Source organism: Bos taurus, chromosome 5, assembly GCF_002263795.3.
Source record: "Bos taurus isolate L1 Dominette 01449 registration number 42190680 breed Hereford chromosome 5, ARS-UCD2.0, whole genome shotgun sequence".
In the NCBI taxonomy this organism is placed as follows: Eukaryota; Metazoa; Chordata; class Mammalia; order Artiodactyla; family Bovidae; genus Bos; species Bos taurus.
Window position 1 is genome coordinate 29255431 of NC_037332.1, and position 18677 is coordinate 29274107.

At 39.7% G+C, this 18677-nt stretch overlaps 2 protein-coding genes across 4 annotated transcripts in view; one reads left to right on the plus strand and one right to left on the minus strand.

Annotated features, from left to right (window-relative positions):
* DIP2B (disco interacting protein 2 homolog B) overlaps positions 1 to 18677 on the minus strand; it is a 229478-nt gene that overhangs the window by 72552 nt on the left and 138249 nt on the right. For all 3 annotated transcript variants that reach the window (NM_001192309.1, XM_005206290.5, XM_005206289.5), the window contains exon 4: positions 4122 to 4247. In NM_001192309.1, coding sequence (NP_001179238.1) covers positions 4122 to 4247 — 126 coding nt within the window. The remainder of the gene's footprint in view (positions 1 to 4121; positions 4248 to 18677) is intronic.
* LOC619094 (histone H4-like) lies at positions 5751 to 6136 on the plus strand. The gene has a single exon (XM_002687273.6). It carries the CDS (start codon positions 5776 to 5778, stop codon positions 6085 to 6087), a length of 312 nt encoding a protein of 103 aa, XP_002687319.1. The 5' UTR covers positions 5751 to 5775; the 3' UTR covers positions 6088 to 6136.

Sequence of the window (18677 nt, forward strand, 5' to 3'; positions counted from 1 at the left end):
GCGACTTAGCAGAAGCATTAAGCAAAAAAGAACTTTCCAAGAGTAAAAAACAAAATCAAGCAACGAGTCTGACACATAATTGCTGAATCCTAGGACAAATCACTTAGTGACTGTAAGCTTGTCTGTTTCCTCATCTCTAAAGAAATCCAGACTTCCCACTTCACAGAGTAGTTGGTTAAGCAGAACAACTGAGGCAGGGCAGCCACTGGTATACGAAAGTCCTCTGCATCCTGTAATTCCATATAGCATCATTAAAGTTTGCTAAAACTGTAACAATATTCCAGTCTGTTCGTGGGCATTGTTTTCATATATAGAAATACAGAGAGGTAAATGTCTCTGTGTCTGGCCCTGTGAATTACTACTACAGTCCCTTTCAAGCAGAGTCCTGTATAAGAGAAACTCAGGGAGACCCCTAAATTTTAAGCTTCATTCTATGCAAGCCAGTCAAAACAGCTTACTGTGCTTTGGGGTCATTATGTGGTCTATTTGTTCATCTGAGCACCCTCAAAATGCAGTGCAGGGTAGGCCCACATGGGTGCAGAAAAAGCTTAGAGACAAAAAATATATGCTGTAGTTTTGGCATTCTATTTATCTGTATGAATGAGTAATAGCATTACACAAAGAAGCCCTACAAAGAAAGAGCTGAGGTAATTGCCTCATGACATTAGTAAATGATTTCAGCACATAAAGGGAACTGGATGGCAGTAATTCAAAGTCTAAAAGACTATGAAAAAGGCCACAGGCACTAAAAGAACCACAGGCTGCTACCAACTTGGAGAATTTAGATTTTCCAATCCACAAGATAGAAATCAGTGCATGTATCAATAAGCAGGTTTTAGGGTGAATGACATTTTATTATTTGAGAAAGCTTTATGAACAAAAGACAAATCAGCTCTCATGCCAAGTGTTTACCGTATTTATCAGATTATATGATTATGAACGGAACCAAGATTTATGACATAGTTCACTCCCAGACTCTTTTTGTTAAATACTCCAAAATCAGCTCTAGATTTTCATCACTTCAGTGACTCCCACAGTTGTATGCTGGTTGCGTCTCTAAGAAGCCGACTGGCCAGTGCGCTTTAGCAGGTATCCCAGACAGTAGGTTCACCTGGCACAGCATGGGCAGAGGAAGGGCCCTGAGCAGAAAACACGTTCTGTGACGTTTTTCGGTGTGGCCTCTCAGTGCACAAAGGACAATGTAACTATAATACCATGAAATCTGAGGTTAGTCTTGCCCTGCAAGAGTGGCACGATTTTTCTAGAAAGAAAATAGTAGCAATGTCACTTTCATAGCTGCCTAGAACCTGTTTTTTTTTTTTTTAAATCAGCCCATGCTGCTGCTACTGCTGCTGCTGCTACTGTTGCTAAGTCGCTTCAGTCATGTCCGACTCTGTGCGACCCCATAGACGGCAGCCCACCAGGCTCCCCCGTCCCTGGGATTCTCCAGGCAAGAACACTGGAGTGGGTTGCCATTTCCTTCTCCAATGCATGAAAGTGAAAAGTGAAAGTGAAGTCGCTCAGTCGTGCCCGACTCTTAGCGACCCCATGGACTACAGCCTACCAGGCTCCTCCATCCATGGGATTTTCCAGGCAAGAGTACTGGAGTGTGTGCCATTGCCTTCTCCAAAATCAGGCCATAACCATCCATAATTAACGTCAATTCTCCTCTTCCTCTTGACCCCTTGAGCAGAGCTTCAGCATTTCTTCTAAACTTTAATGTTTTGGGGCTAGTAAAAAGGCAAGATAAAACCCACCTGCCTTCCCTGGGTTAGGCTGTAACAGGTTCTGGGAGACAGTGATAAAAGGGTTAAGGTTCAATGGCCAAGTCTCTAACTGGTGGCTCTCAGATGCTTGGAGAGAATGGAATCCATATCCAAGCAAGAATACCAGAGTGGGTAGCAATTCCCTTCTCCAGGGGATCTTCCCGACCCAGAGATAGAACCCAAGTCTCCTGCATTGCAGGCGGACTCTTTACCACCTGAGCCACCAGGGAAGACCTTATTCTAACTTGGGAAGAACAAATTCCATCCCCCCAGTGGAAAGGTCCCGAGAGAAGCCTTATGATACAGTCCCTCCACAGCCCCTCACACTGGAGCACAGGATGGTTCCAGGCATGTGTGTTGTAGAACGACAGCATCAAGTACATCAAGGTTCAGCTCTCTGTGGGGGCCAAGTGAGAAACCGCTACGTGGGGTGCTCTCAGTGCTCGAGTTGGGAGAGAATCCCTCTTCTATTTGACAACACTGATGTCTCTAACAGTGGATCAACATCTCTCACATACCATTCAGAGTTCCCGGAACAGGACATAAATAGATAGGAAACCTTAATACTCTGCTCTGCTGAATAAAGGTCTTAAGAGAGAGGACCGAATCTTTACAATCATGAAATTATTAAAACTACCAGGTGATAAAGAAAACGATGTCACATCTTTAAGCCTGCAGACAGAGTAGAACATTCATGTTTAGAAATACAGAAGCCTGTACCAAATTCCACAGGACTATGGTCTTGTTCAGCAATGAACAGCCTCGATTTAGAGTTGGTGAATTCCCCTCAGGCAGTGACTTTGGAAGGGGACAGAAAAGGTTTCCATTCCGTCTGCGCATGCTCAAAATCCTTTGCTCCACTCTCCCATTTCACCCGTGGCCATGGGAGCAGACTACTTCACAGCTGCATTTCTTTAGCACAGTTCTGGGGAAGACTGATTCTAAGGACTTGGGAGTCTGCGCTGCTCCCTACCCTTTGCCATTTACTACAATGGCAAACCCTCAGCCACTCTGCGCCCGAATGTGCCAGCAAGGAATAGCTGTGAGACTGAGAGCCCCCTTTGTCCACGAGGACCCGGCTGGTGCTGTACTAATGCGACAGGGAAGTCATCCAAGATTCTGAACGAGCAGGCTGGAAGTATGCACCACTACAGCACAAAATGTCTCATTGTGACGGTCTGCTAGAGGTATCCTGCGTTACATTTTGAGGATCACTTGAAGCCACAGAGCTATTTCTCTTAGGAACATATTGACACCACAGATGTAAAGAAAAAAGCACACACAGTTAATGAGCCCATAGCACGCCTGGATGCTCTGAGAAGTTAGCCAAAACCTAGGAGAAGACTATTAATATAAACCTGGGCCAGGGGCTTAGATCAGTGTGAACAGCTTAACTTGACAGCTGTGAATCAGAGTCGACCACGACAAATGTAACCTTCCTGAGAATCTCCCCCAAAAGACAGGGTAAATCGCTGAGACCAAAACAGTTCAGGAAATGTTTCTCCCGAAAGATTTTATTACCAGGAACATGACAGTGGAGAAACAGACACTATACTGAGGCTTTGAAACAGATGGACTCTTTAGTCTCAGAGGCCTATACATCGAGATTCTGAGACTTCATCTAAATTTTTAAAAACTTTGGGAAAGATTTCAAATGGAAAAGACAACTTAAAGGTGTTCCAGTTGCTCTTCAAATATGAATTTGTGGTGGGGGTGGGGATGGTAAGTCTTCCAAGTCTAGAGGGTGGCGATGGGCCTCTAGGCTTATCTCCTGATCCAATTATAGAAAGTGGATTCTTAAAGAAATAAAAACATATACAAAATATATTCACACACACATAAACACGTATATATGTTTTCTAGATTTATTGTAACTTTGCATGACTGCTCTCTTTCATGACATAAAAACATTTTGTCCAGAGATCACATACTCCTGTGACTGTTGCAGAGACAAAGGATTTGATTTAGGAGTATAAATTTGTTAAAGACATACATATATGACTCTGGGTCATATTCTGGATATCAATAAAGAATAGCTATTTAGTAACATAAGGGTATTTTTTAGACCCTAAGCTTTGGTTTTATTTATGACTACATGAGTTTGGAGGTTAGAGCAAGGAAATTCTGGAATTTCAGAAGAAAATTAAAAAAAAAAAAAAAAAAAAAGCTTTACTCTTAAGGCCTTTTTTGTGTCTTGTTTACAATGCAATAATGAAAACCTGTCACCTTCAGGGTGTACTCATACATTTCTGATGACGAGGAGAGAGTTCTAGCTCCTACCTCAGAAAAGAAAAAGCAGAACTCAAGGAACATCAAAGTAGTCACTGTCAGAGAGAAAGCTTCTGATAAACCTACCAGGTGGTGTGCAGGCATCCGCAGGAGACTGGACAAATGTGGACCGCCTTTTGGTTGGCATGGGCAAAGCCATTTTCTGTTCTTTATGCTTTGCCAGTGCAGCTTGAACTGCTTCTGTGTGGATATCTGAAAGATTAAAAATTTGCATTTATTAGCTCCTGGCTCTCAAAGGGTTTACTTCTTTGAGCTGAACTATCACTGCCTCTGCTGTTAAAAGGGGATATTTAGGTGACTTTTATTTATCATTTGTGTTACAGCAAATAGGAAAAACAGACCAAAGAAGTAGTCAAGGATAATTTACATGAGAGGAAAATGAAGCCCAGAACGATGAGAAGACCGTTTAAGACAGCAGAGAAGACGCTGATGGATAGGGGGCTGGGTGTGGAGTGAGAAGAAGAATCTAACGTGCTTCGGGGCCAGCTGGGAACCCCACCTCTGAACGGAATGCGTGTGATGCAGGTACCCAAAGGACACTCTCTGTTCAAGCTCAGGACTTGCTTAACTGCCAGAAAGGAATTGACACTCTTCAATTCTATACCACAGGAGAGAAGGGCTGATTCTGATGTAGAAAATACAAGGGCCAGGGGTACTTGTTTGCCACTCTGCCCACAAAAGAACACAGCTCTTCACTTGAATGTCTAATAACAATCACAAAATTAACATATCCAGAGAAAACTCTTGATTCTCCGCTCCCATGCCAAAACTCAATCTATACTGCTACAAAATAGGATCATATAATACACAGTATTTTGGACTGGGATTTGATTTTTTAAAAAAATATATTTTTATTTATTTAGCTACATCGGGTCTCAGCTGAGGCATGTGGGATCCTCTGGCATGTGAACTCTTAGTTGTGGCATGTGGAATCTAGTTCCCTGACCAGGGATCAAGCCCCACTCCCTGCATAGGGAGCTCGAAGTCTTAGCCACTGGACCACCGGGGAAGTCCCTGTGCTTTGATTTTTAATACCAAAACCTGACAAAGATGCCAAAAAAAAGAAAACTACAGGCCCATATCATTGATGAACATAGATGCAAAAATCCTTAACAAAATTCTAGCAATCAGAATCCAATAACACATTAAAAAGATCATACACCATGACCAAGTGGGCTTTATCCCAGGGATGCAAGGATTCTTCAATATCTGCAAATCAATCAATGTAATACACCATATTAACAAATTGAAAAATAAAAACCATATGATTATCTCAATAGATGCAAAGAAAGCCTTTGACAAAATTCAACATCCATTTATGATAAAGACTCTCCAGAAAGCAGGAATAGAAGGAACATACCTCAACATAATAAAAGCTATATATGACAAACCCACAGCAAACATTATCCTCAATGGTGAAAAATTGAAAGCATTTCCTCTAAAGTCAGGAACAAGACAAGGGTGCCCACTTTCACCATTACTATTCAACATAGTTTTGGAAGTTTTGGCCACAGCAATCAGAGCAGAAAAAGAAATAAAAGGAATCCAAACTGGAAAAGAAGAAGTAAAACTCTCACTATTTGCAGATGACATGATCCTCTACATAGAAAACCCTAAAGACTCCACCAGAAAATTACTAGAACTAATCAATGATTATAGTAAAATTGCAGGATATAAAATCAACACACAGAAATCGGCCGTAACGACTGTGGGTGCAGATATGTCTGGTCGTGGCAAGGGCGGTAAGGGCCTCGGGAAAGGGGGTGCTAAGCGCCACCGCAAGGTTCTTCGTGACAACATCCAGGGCATCACCAAGCCCGCCATTCGTCGTCTGGCTCGTCGTGGTGGCGTGAAGCGGATCTCCGGTCTCATCTATGAGGAGATGCGTGGGGTGCTGAAGGTGTTCCTGGAAAATGTGATTCGGGACGCGGTCACATACACCGAGCACGCCAAGCGCAAAACTGTTACCGCCATGGATGTGGTGTACGCGCTCAAGCGCCAGGGACGTACCCTTTACGGCTTCGGCGGTTAAAGGTGCATTTAATCACCCTACCTTAAAGGCCCTTCTTAAGGCAAAGAAAAAAAAAAAAAAGAAAACCCTAAAGACTCCACCAGAAAATTACTAGAACTAATCAATGATTATAGTAAAGTTGCAGGATATAAAATCAACACACAGAAATCCCTTGCATTCCTATACATTAATAATGAGAAAACAGAAAGAGAAATTAAGGAAACAATTCCATTCACCATTGCAACGAAAAGAATAAAATACTTAGGAATATATCTACCTAAAGAAACTAAAGACCTATATATAGAAAACTATAAAACACTGGTGAAAGAAATCAAAGAGGACACTAATAGATCGAGAAATATACATACCATGTTCATGGATTGGAAGAATCAATATAGTGAAAATGAGTATACTACCCAAAGCAATTTATAGATTCAATGCAATCTCTATCAAGCTACCAACGGTATTCTTCACAGAGCTAGAACAAATAATTTCACAATTTGTATGGAAATACAAAAAACCTCGAATAGCCAAAGCTATCTTGAGAAAGAAGAATGGAACTGGAGGAATCAACCTGCCTGACTTCAGGCTCTACTACAAAGCCACAGTCATCAAGACAGGATGGTACTGGCACAAAGACAGAAATATAGATCAATGGAACAAAATAGAAAGCCCAGAGATAAATCCACGCACATATGGACACCTTATCTTTGACAAAAGAGGCAAGAATATACAATGGATTAAAGACAATCTCTTTAACAAGTGGTGCTGGGAAAACTGGTCAACCACGTGTAAAAGAATGAAACTAGAACACTTTCTAACACCATACACAAAAATAAACTCAAAATGGATTAAAGATCTAAACGTAAGACCAGAAACTATAAAACTCCTAGAGGAGAACATAGGCAAAACACTCTCTGACATCCATCATAGCAGGATCCTCTATGACCCACCTCCCAGAATATTGGAAATAAAAGCAAAAATAAACAAATGGGACCTAATTAAACTTAAAAGCTTCTGCACAACAAAGGAAACTATAAGCAAGGTGAAAAGACAGCCTTCAGAATGGGAGAAAATAATAGCAAATGAAGCAACTGACAAACAACTAATCTCAAAAATATACAAGCAACTCCTACAGCTCAACTCCAGAAAAATAAATGACCCAATCAAAAAATGGGCCAAAGAACTAAATAGACATTTCTCCAAAGAAGACATACAGATGGCTAACAAACACATGAAAAGATGCTCAACATCACTCATCAGAGAAATGTAAATCAAAACCACTATGAGGTACCATTTCACGCCAGTCAGAATGGCTGCGATCCAAAAGTCTACAAGCAATAAATGCTGGAGAGGGTGTGGAGAAAAGGGAACCCTCTTACACTGTTGGTGGGAATGCAAACTAGTACAGCCATTATGGAGAACAGTGTGGAGAGTCCTTAAAAAACTGGAAATAGAACTGCCTTATGATCCAGCAATCCCACTGCTAGGCATACGCACTGAGGAAACCAGAATTGAAAGAGACACGTGTACCCCAATGTTCATTGCAGCACTGTTTATAATAGCCAGGACATGGAAGCAACCTAGATGCCCATCAGCAGATGAATGGATAAGAAAGCTGTGGTACATATACACAATGGAGTATTACTCAGCCATTAAAAAGAATACATTTGAATCAGTTCTAATGAGGTGGATGAAACTGGAGCCTATTATACAGAGTGAAGTAAGCCAGAAAGAAAAACACCAATACAGTATACTAACGCATATATATGGAATTTAGAAAGATGGTAACAATAACCCTGTATACGAGACAGCAAAAGAGACACTGATGTATAGAACAGTCTTTTGGACTCTGGGAGAAGGAGAGGGTGGGATGATTTGGGAGAATGGCATTGAAACATGTATAATATCATATATGAAACGAGTCACCAGTCCAGGTTCGATGCATGATACTGGATGCTTGGGGCTGGTGCACTGGGACAACCCAGAGGGATGGTATGGAGAGGGAGGAGGGAGGAGGGTTCAGGATGGGGAACACATGTATACCTGTGGCAGATTCATTTCGATATTTGGCAAAACCAATACAATATTGTAAAGTTAAAAAAAAAAAAAAAAAAAAAGCTGTGGTACATATACACAATGGAGTATAACTCAGCCATTAAAAAGAATACATTTGAATCAGTTCTAATGAGGTGGATGAAACTGGAGCCTATTATACAGAGTGAAGTAAGCCAGAAAGAAAAACACCAATACAGTATACTAACGCATATATATATGGAATTTAGAAAGATGGTAACAATAACCCTGTATACGAGACAGCAAAAGAGACACTGATGTATAGAACAGTCTTTTGGACTCTGTGGGAGAAGGAGAGGATGGGATGATTTGGGAGAATGGCATTGAAACATGTATAATATCATATATGAAACGAGTCACCAGTCCAGGTTCGATGCATGATACTGGATGCTTGGGGCTGGTGCACTGGGACAACCCAGAGGGATGGTATGGAGAGGGAGGAGGGAGGAGGGTTCAGGATGGGGAACACATGTAAACCTGTGGCGGATTCATTTCGATATATGGCAAAACCAATACAATATTGTAAAGTTAAAAAATAAAATTTAAAAAAAAAAAAAAAAAAACACTCTTAGCCAATCCTTCTGAGGCAGATAGGACCTGAGGTGGCTTCCAGGTTCAGAGAAATTTCCTCTTCTCAAGGATCTGGCCCAATCTACATATGCAAATGATCCTTGAAAGCCTGTCTCTTGTAAGAGCTGAGCTAATCAGCTCATTTGGGGGTGGGGGGCGGGGAGGAGGGCAGTGCAGTGCTATAAGTTTAAACTGAATCAAGAAACTGCAGCTCCTAAAGTGGAGTCACATGAACAGCAGTACCCTAGAACAGACTAAGTCATGATTAGAGGCTTAGAACTTTCAGCCCTACCCTCCATCCTCTAGACAGAGAAAAGGGACTGGGGATTGAGCTAATCACCAATGACCAATTATTCAATCAAGCATGCCTAGGTAATGGAGTCTCCATTAAAAAAAAAAAAAACCGTCTAAAGTAAGGGATCTGGAGAGCTTCCTGAGTTGGTGAACACATCTTTGTGCCAGCAGGGTAATGTACCTTAAACTTCACAGGGACAGGAGCTCTTGGGTTTGGGACTCTTCTGCACCTTGCCCTATGAGCCTCTTCATCTGGTTGATCATTTCTATCCTTTATAGTAAACTGGTAACATTATTTTCCTGAGTTCAGTGAGCCATTATAGCAAATAATCAAACTTGAGGAGAGGGTGGTGGGAATTTTGATTTACAGCTAAGTTGAACAAGGACTTTCCTGGTGGTCCAGTGGTTTAGACTCCGCACTTGGGAGGAGGCATGGGTTTGATCCCTAGTCCAGGAACTAAGATCCCACCTGCTGAATTAAGCAACCCCATATAGCCAAGCTGGCCAGAGGGAAGCAATGTGGAAACACTACAAATGGTCTCCAACTTGTGATAAATTCAACTAGTGATTTCTTTTTTTTTTACAATAGTATAAAAGCAATACACACTTAATAGAAACTGTACTTTGAATTTTCAATTATTTTTTCCTGGATATGATTCTCTCTTGTGATGCTAGGCAGTAGCAGCAAGCTATGGCTCCCAGTCAGCCACACGATCACAAATGGCTTATATACTTAAAATCATTCTGTAAACATACAGCCATTCCATTTGCCCAACTGTAGGCTAATGTAAGTGTTCTGAGCACATTTAAGGCAGACAAGGCTAAGCTATGATATTCAGTAGATTGTTGTTGTATGTTGTATGTTTTTGTATGTTGTATGTTGTTGTATGTATGTCACTAAGTTGTGTCCAACTCTCTGTAACCTCATGAACTGCAGCATGCCAGGCTTCCCTGTCCTTCACCATCTCTCAGATTTTGCTCAAACTCATATCCATTGTGTCAATGATGCCATCCGACATCTCATCTCTGTCACCCCCTTCTTCTCACGCCCTCAGTCTTTCCCAGGATCAAGGTCTTTTCCAATGAGTCAGCTCTGTGCATCAGGTGTCCAATTAAACGCACTTTCAACTTTGAATATTTTCAGCTTATGATAGGTTTATTGATATGTAACCCCACTGTAAGTCAAGGAAGGTCTGTACTTGTGATTGGCCACTTCCTTCTCCAGAGGATGTTCCCAACCCAGGGAACAAACTCAGGTCTTCCACATTGCAGGCAGACGCTTTACCATCTGAGCCACCAAGGGAGCCCAAAGGTAGGGACAGTCTTGTGGAAATGAGCCTGTGGACTCTCTACTAACTGCAGGTAGTTAATATGAGAAATAAATTAAATTGTAGGACAGTGAGTTGCTATCTGCAGATAACTGGAGAATGGATGGGTGTGAAAAACCCATACGCTAGGTAGGTATCTACCACACAACAACCACTTCTACCTCAAATCCACTCACTCACTATAGGTAACCAATCTCCTTATTGATTTATCCTGCCTGTATTTCTTTGTGCAAAAAACCACCATATATTTTCCATATCCCTGCCTTTCACACACACAAGGTAACATACAATAGTACTTTTTTGCACTATGCTTTTTTCACTTAACAGTATATCCTAGAATTCATTTTGTGTCAGCTACTAGAGATTTTCTTCACTCTTTTTTTAAAGTAGCGTATATAGCACTTCATTGTATACCACAGTTTTATTCAATTGCTATCCTATGTGTGGGCAATATTTTACAATTACAAATACTGATATAACAAACAGCCTTGTGCAAATACATTTCTATGCTGATGAGAATATATCTTCAGGATAAATTCCTACAAGTGAGACTCCTAAATCAAAAGTCAAACACAGTTTAAATTTTGTTACATCTTGCCTCCCTTCTGAAAGAGCTTTATCATACTGCAGTACTATCAGCAATGTATAAGAGAGCCTGTTTCCCGACTGACTTGCCTTCAGAGTATATTATCTACCTTTTCACTGTTGCCAGTTCAGTGGCTGAGAAATGGCACCTCAGTATACTTTAAATTTGCACGAAAAAAAAAAAATCATTACTGATATTAAAAATCTTGAAGAGGATTTTAGAGCCATTTAATATCTGATTGAAAGTGAAGTGAATGTTCACGGCACTTCACTATTTTTCCACTGGGAGTCTTAGTTTATCTTCCCTTGATTTTTAAAAATTCTTAAAGCTAGTGGAGGTGATGGAATTCTAGTTGAGCTATTTCAAATCCTAAAAGATGATGCTGTGAAAGTGCTGCACTCAATATGCCAGCAGTGGCCACGGGACTGGAAAAGGGCAGTTTTCATTCCAATCCCAAAGAAAGGCAATGCCAAAAAATGCTCAAACTACCTCAAAATTGCACTCATCTCACACGCTAGTAAAGTAGTGCTCAAAATTCTCCAAGCCAGGCTTCACCAATACATGAACCGTGAACTTCCTGATGTTCAAGCTGGTTTTAGAAAAGGCAGAGGAACCAAAGATCAAATTGCCAACATCCACTGGATCATCGAAAAAGCAAGAGAGTTCCAGAAAAACATCTATTTCTGCTTTATTGACTATGACAAAACCTTTGACTGTGTGGATCACAATAAACTGGAAAATTCTGAAAGAGATAGGAATACCACACCACTTGACCTGCCTCTTGAGAAACCTATATGCAGGTCAGGAAGCAACAGTTAGAACTGGACATGGAACAACAGACTGATTACAAATAGGAAAAAGAGTACGTCAAGGCTGTATATTGTCACTGGCTTATTTAACTTATATGCAGAGTACATCATGAGAAACGCTGGGCTGGAAGAAGCACAAGCTGGAATCAAGACTGCAGGGAGAAAGATCAATAACCTCAGATATGCAGATGACACACCCTTATGGCAGAAAGAGAAGAGGAACTAAAAAGCCTCTTGATGAACATGAAAGAGGAGAGTGAAAAAGTTGGCTTAAAGGTCAACATTCAGAAAACTAAGATCATGGCATCCGGTCCCATCACTCCATGGCAAATAGATGGGGAAACAGTGGAAACAGTGTCAGACTTCATTTTGGGGGGCTCCAAAATCACTACAGATGGTGACTGCAGCCATGAAATTCAAAGACGCTTACTCGTTGGAAGCAAAGTTATGACCAACCTAGATAGTATATTCAAAAGCAGAGACATTACTTTGCCAACAAAGGTCCATCTAGTCAAGGCTATGGTTTATCCAGTAGTCATGTATGGATGTGAGAGTTGGATTGTGAAGAAAGCTGAGTGCCAAAGAATTGATGCTTTTGAACTGTGGTGTTGGAGAAGACTCTTGAGAGTCCCTTAGACTACAAGGAGATCCAACAAGTCCATTCTAAAGGAATCAGTCCTGGGTGTTCTTTGGAAGGACTGATGTTGAAGCTGAAACTCCAATACTTTGGCCACCTCATCCAAAGAGTTAACTCATTGGAAAAGACTCTGATGCTGGGAGGGATTGGTGGCAGGAGAAGCAGGGGACGACAGAGGATGAGATGGCTGGATGGCATCACTGACTCAATGGACGTGAGTCTGAGTGAACTCCAGGAGTTGGTGATGGACAGTAAGGCCTGGCGTGCTGTGATTCATGGGGTCGCAGAGAGTCAGACACGACTGAGTGACTGAACTGAACTGAACTGATATAAAAGATATTGGCCCTTTATCTCTGAGAAATGTTAGAAATATTTTCTTTCAGTTTGTTGTTTGTCCTTTGCTATTGTTTGCAGTGGATTGTTGCCATGCAAAAGTTTTTGTTTTTTTTTTTTAAAGATTTTATGGAAAATCTCAAGTCAGCAACCTAAATGCATAACTGAAAGAACTCAAAAAAAGAACAAAATAAAACCTAAGTTAGCAAAAGAAGGAATTAACAAGGATTAGAGGAAAAATCACTGCAGATGGTGACTGCAGCCATGAAATTAAAAGACGCTTGCTCCTTGGAAGAAAAGCTATGACAAACCGAGACAGTATATTCAAAAGCAGAAACATTGCTTTGCCGACAAAGGTTCATATATATATATACAGTCAAAGCTATGGTTTTTCCAGTAGTCATATATGGATGTGAGAGCTGGACCATAAAGAAGGCTGAGTGCCGAAGAATTGATGCTTTCAAACTGTGGTGCTGGAGAAGACTGAAAGTTCCTTGGATAACAAGTAGGTCAAACCAGTCCATCTTAAAGAAAATCAGTTCTAAATATTCAATGGAAGAACTGATGCTGAAGCTGAAGCTCCAATATTTCGGCCACCTGATGCAAAGAGCTGACTCATTTGAAAAGACCCTGATGTAGGGAAAGATTGAAGGCAGGAGGAGAAGGGGACGACAGAAGATGAGATGGTTGGATGGCATCATCAACTCAATGGACATGAGTTTGAGCAAACTCTGGGAGATACTGAAGGACAGGGAAGCCTGCCGTGCTGCAGTCCATGGTGTTACAAAGAGGCGGACGTGACTTAGCAAATGAACAGCAGTGCAGAAATAAAACAGAGGGAAGAAAAACAACAAAAACAAGAACTGGTTTTTTGAAAAGATGAACAAAGTTGACACAACTTTATCTACAATAAGAAAAAGAGAACATTCTTGGCGGTCCAATGGTTAAGAATCAGCCTGCCAATGTAGGGAACACCGGTTCGATCCCTGGTCTAGGAAAATCCCGCATACTCGGGGCAACTGCGTCCATGCTCCACGACTATCGAAGCCCATGCTCCACAACAAGAGAAGCTGCCACAATGAGAAGCCCATACACCATAACTAGCGAGTACCCCCTGGTGCAACTAAAGAAAGCTCACTAGCAGCAATGAAGACCCAGGGCAGCCAAAACAAATAACGAAATTTCCTAAGTTAAAAAAAAAAATTTTTTTTTAATTTAAAAAGAAAAAAGAGAGAAGATACAAATTACTAAAACCAGAAATGAAAGAGGAAATTTTTCAACTGATGCCATAGAAGAAACATATAACCTACCAAGATTAAAACCAGAACAGACCAATTACTAACAGAAAGATTGAATCAGTAACCAAAAACCTCCCAAGAAAGAAAAGCCCACATTTCACTGGAGAATCCTATATAAAGCCCTTTTAAGAATTAACATCAATTTTCTCAAAGTCTTCCAAAAACCAAGAGGGAACACTCTTAAACTCATTTGATAAGACTACCCTATCCTGATACCAAAGCCAGGCAATGATATTATAAAAAAAGAAAACTACAGGCCAAAATAATGTTGTTAATCAATATTAACTACAGACCAGATGAATATTAATGTAAAAATCCTGAACAAAATACTAACAAATCAAATTCAACAGCACATTAAAAGGACGATATGGCATTAAAAAGACTATCCACCTAAGTTGCAAGGTTCAACATATGAAAATAAATGTAATACTCTAATATAACACGGGAGAAAAATCATATGATCATCTCAATAGATACAGAAAAAGCATTTGACAAAATTAACATTCTTTTATAAGAACACTCTACAAACCAGGAACAGAAGGAAAGTACTTCAAGATAATTATCGAACATGAAAAGCCCACAGTCAACATCATATTCAACAGTGAAAAGCTAAAAGCTTTTCCCATTATCATCAGGAATAAGGCAAGGATGCTCACACTCACCTATCTATTCAACACAGTACTGGACATTCTAGTCAGAGAAATTAGGCAAGAAAAAGAATAAAGGCATCCAAGTTGGAAAATCAGAGATCAAATTGCCAACATTCACTGGATCATCAAAAAAGCAAGAGAGTTCCAAAAAAACATCTACTTTTGCTTTATTGACTATGCCAAAGCCTTTGACTGTGTGGATCACAATAAACTGTGGAAAATTCTGAAAGAGATGGGAATACCAGGTCTGGTATTGACCTGGTCTCTCTTGACCTGCCTCTTGTGAAACCTGTATGCCAGTCAGGAAGCAACAGTTAGAACTGGACATGGAACAACAGACTGGTTCCAAATAGGAAAAGGAGTACATCAAGGCTGTATATTGTCACCCTGCTTATTTAATTTATATGCAGAGTACATCATGCGAAACGCTGGGCTGGAAGAAGCACAGCTGGAATCAAGATTGCCGGGAGAAATATCAATAACCTCAGATATGCAGATGACACCACCCTTGTGGCAGAAAGCGAAGAAGAACTAAAGAGCCTCTTGATGAAAGTGAAAAAGGAGAGTGAAAAAGTTGTCTTAAAGCTCAACATTCAGAAAACGAAGAACATGGCATCTGGTCCCATCACTTCATGGGAAATAGATGGGGAAACAGTGGAAACAGTGTCAGACTTTATTTTTCTGTGTTCCCAAATCACTGCAGATAGTGATTGCAGCCATGAAATTAAAAGACACTTACTCCTCGGAGGGAAAGTTATGACCAACATAGACAGCATATTAAAAAGCAGAGACATTACTTTGCCAACAAAGGACTGTCCAGTCAAGGCTATGGTTTTTCCAATGGTCATGTATGGATGTGAGAGCTGGACTATAAAGAAAGCTGGGCGCCGAAGAATTGATGCTTTTGAACTGTGGTGTTGGAGAAGACTCTTGAGCCCCTTGGACAGCAAGGAGATCCAACTAGTCCTTTCTGAAGCATATCAGCCCTGGGTGTTAATTGGAGGACTGATGTTGAAGCTGAAACTCCAATACTTTGGCCACCTGATGCAAAGAGCTGACTCACCTGATGCTGGGAAAGATTGAGGGCAGGAGGAGAAGGGGACGACAGAGGATGAGATGGCTGGATGGCATCACTGACTCTGTGGATATGGGTTTGGGTGAACTCCGGGAGTTGGTGATAGACAGGGAGGCCTGGTACGCTGCGGTTCATGGGGGTCTCAAAGAGTCAGACACGACTGAGCGACTGAACTAAACTGAACTGAAGTTGGAAAAGAAGTAAAATTGTTTTTGTTTACAGATGACATGACGTTATACATAGGAAACCCTAAAGATCTCACACACACAGACTGTCAGAACTAACAAATAAATTCAGCAATTGCAAGATAGAAAAATCAACATACAAAAATCAGTTGTGTTTCTGAACAGTAACAATGAAACATCTGAAAAGTAAAAATTTACAATAGTATCAAAAAGAACAAAACACTCAGGAATAAATATAACCAAGGAGTGAAAGATTTGTACAATATGAGACACTGATGAATGAAATAAAAGAAGACAAATCAGTAGAAAGACATTTTATGATTAACATTAAGTCTATTAAGGACTGAAAGACTTAATATTGTTAAAACATCCATATTACCCAAAGCAATCTAGAGATTTAATGGAATTTCTGTCAAAATCTCAATGACACTTTTTTAAGAAGTAGAAAACAAAATTCCTAAATGCATATGGAATCTCAAAGGACCCCAAAGAGCCAAAACAATCATGAGAAAGAAGAACAAAGATAAAGGCTTCCCTCTTCCTGATTTCAAAACATATTACAAAGTTATAGTAACCAAGACTATGACACTGGCATGCAGACATACATATAGAGCAATGAAACAGAACAGAGAGCCCAGAAATTATTCTGGTGTACACGGCCAAATGGTCTTCAGCAAAGATGTTAAGACTATACACTGGGGAAATGACAGCCCTGATAGAAACAAACAGTGCTGGAAAAACTGGAATATCCGTATGTAAAAAAGAATGAAGCTGGATGCTTATCTTTCACCATACACAAAAAGTAATCAAAATGAATTAAAGATCTAGACATAAGACCTGAAACTATAAAATTCTTAGGGGAAAACACTGTATGACCTTGGAATGCAATAATTTCTTGAATGTGACACCAACAGCACAAGCAACAAAAGCTGAAAACAGAACTAGGACTATATCAAACCTTAAAACTTCGGCACAACAAAGGAAACAACAGTGAAAAGGCAACTCGTGGAGTGGGAGAACATATCTGCAAATCATACACTGAGTAAGGAGTTACTATCTAGAATACACAAAGAACTTCTACAACTCAATCACAATAAAACCTCAAAGAACTCAATTTTAAATGGGCAAGGGAACTGAACTGATATTTCTCCAAGAAGACAAAATGGCCACTTAAAAAAAAAAAAAGGAAAATCACAAATGTTGACAGAGATGTGGAGAAAGTGGAACCTGCATGCACCGTTGGTAGGACTGTAAAATGCTACTGCTGCTATGGAAAGCACTATGGAGGTTCTGCAAAAAAATTAAAACTAGAACTCTCCACAACAATCTTACTTTTGGGTATATATCCAAAAGAACTGAAGGCAGAGTCTTGAAATGATATTTACACATCTGTGTTCACTGCAGCATTATTCACAATAGCCAAAATGTGGAAACAACTTAATGTCCACGAATGGATGAATGGATAAAAAAAATGTAGTATATACATACTACATTATGTATTAAGGCTGGAATATTATTCAGCCTTGAAAAAGGAAACTTTGACATGCTAAGTGAAATAAGCCAGTTACACTCACACTCACACACACACACACACACAAACACACACAAAACCCCTAATATAAACCACTTTTAAGAGGTATCTAAAGTACTCAAATTCATAGATACAGGGAGCAAAATAGTGGTTGACAGAGACTGGGGCAAGAAGAAACAGAATTACTGATCAATGGATATAAAGTTTCAGTCATGCAAGATGTGAAGGTTCCAAAGAGCTGTTGTATAACAACCTGCACACAGTTAACAATATAATATACACTTTAAAATTCTAAGAGTACATTCATGTATTTTTACCACCATAAAAATTTTTTTTTCTGTAGTCTTCTAATACATCTGGATTTTCAGTCTTAGAAAGTCTTCTCATAGGCTTTTCATAAGCTTAGATTATTAAAAAATTGACTAGTATTTTCTTTATTATTTATATGGTACTTATATGGTTTCTTTTTTACATAAAGATCTTTGATCCATTTGAAGTTTTTGCTCGTATCTGGTGTGAGATAATAGGTTTACTTAATTTTTTCCCAGTTGTTGTAGCATAATTTATCAAAAAGTAGTTTCTCACCCAAGTGATCTGGGATGCTATCTTTATCATATACTAAACCCCAGATGTACTTCGGTCTATTTCTGAACTTGCTATTCTATTCCAGTGGTCTGTCTGCCAATTTGTGTGTCATACCACACTGTTTTAATTACAGTCTTTGGAGTATGTTGCTAGATATTAAAACATATCTAGTCACTCTTGTAGGTTTTCTGAGTGTTTCCTAGCTATTATGTGTTTACTTTTCAAATTGAACTTCAAAAATATTTTTTTCTAGCTCCATAAATAAATTTGATAGTGTTTTTACCGGGATTGGATTAAAATTATAATTTTTGGAGTCGTAGTAAATCTGTGATATTGAATCATCCTATCTAAGAATCAGGGATGACTTCCCATTTATCATGCCTACTGTGTCATTCAGGATGTTATAAGTTTCCATTGTAAAGGTTTTATACATTCCTGAAGTTTATTCCTAAATATGTTTTATTTTCTTTTATTGCTTTTGTAAATGAGGTTTGCTCTACCATTACATCTTTCAACTAGTTATTATTAGCAAATATGAAGGCTACTGATTTCTGCACTAATTTCATACTTACTACTTGATATAATTATTTCATTAAGTTACTTTTGCCATCACTTCTCCTGGGTTTTCTTTTTTTTTTTTCTCCAACTTCCCTC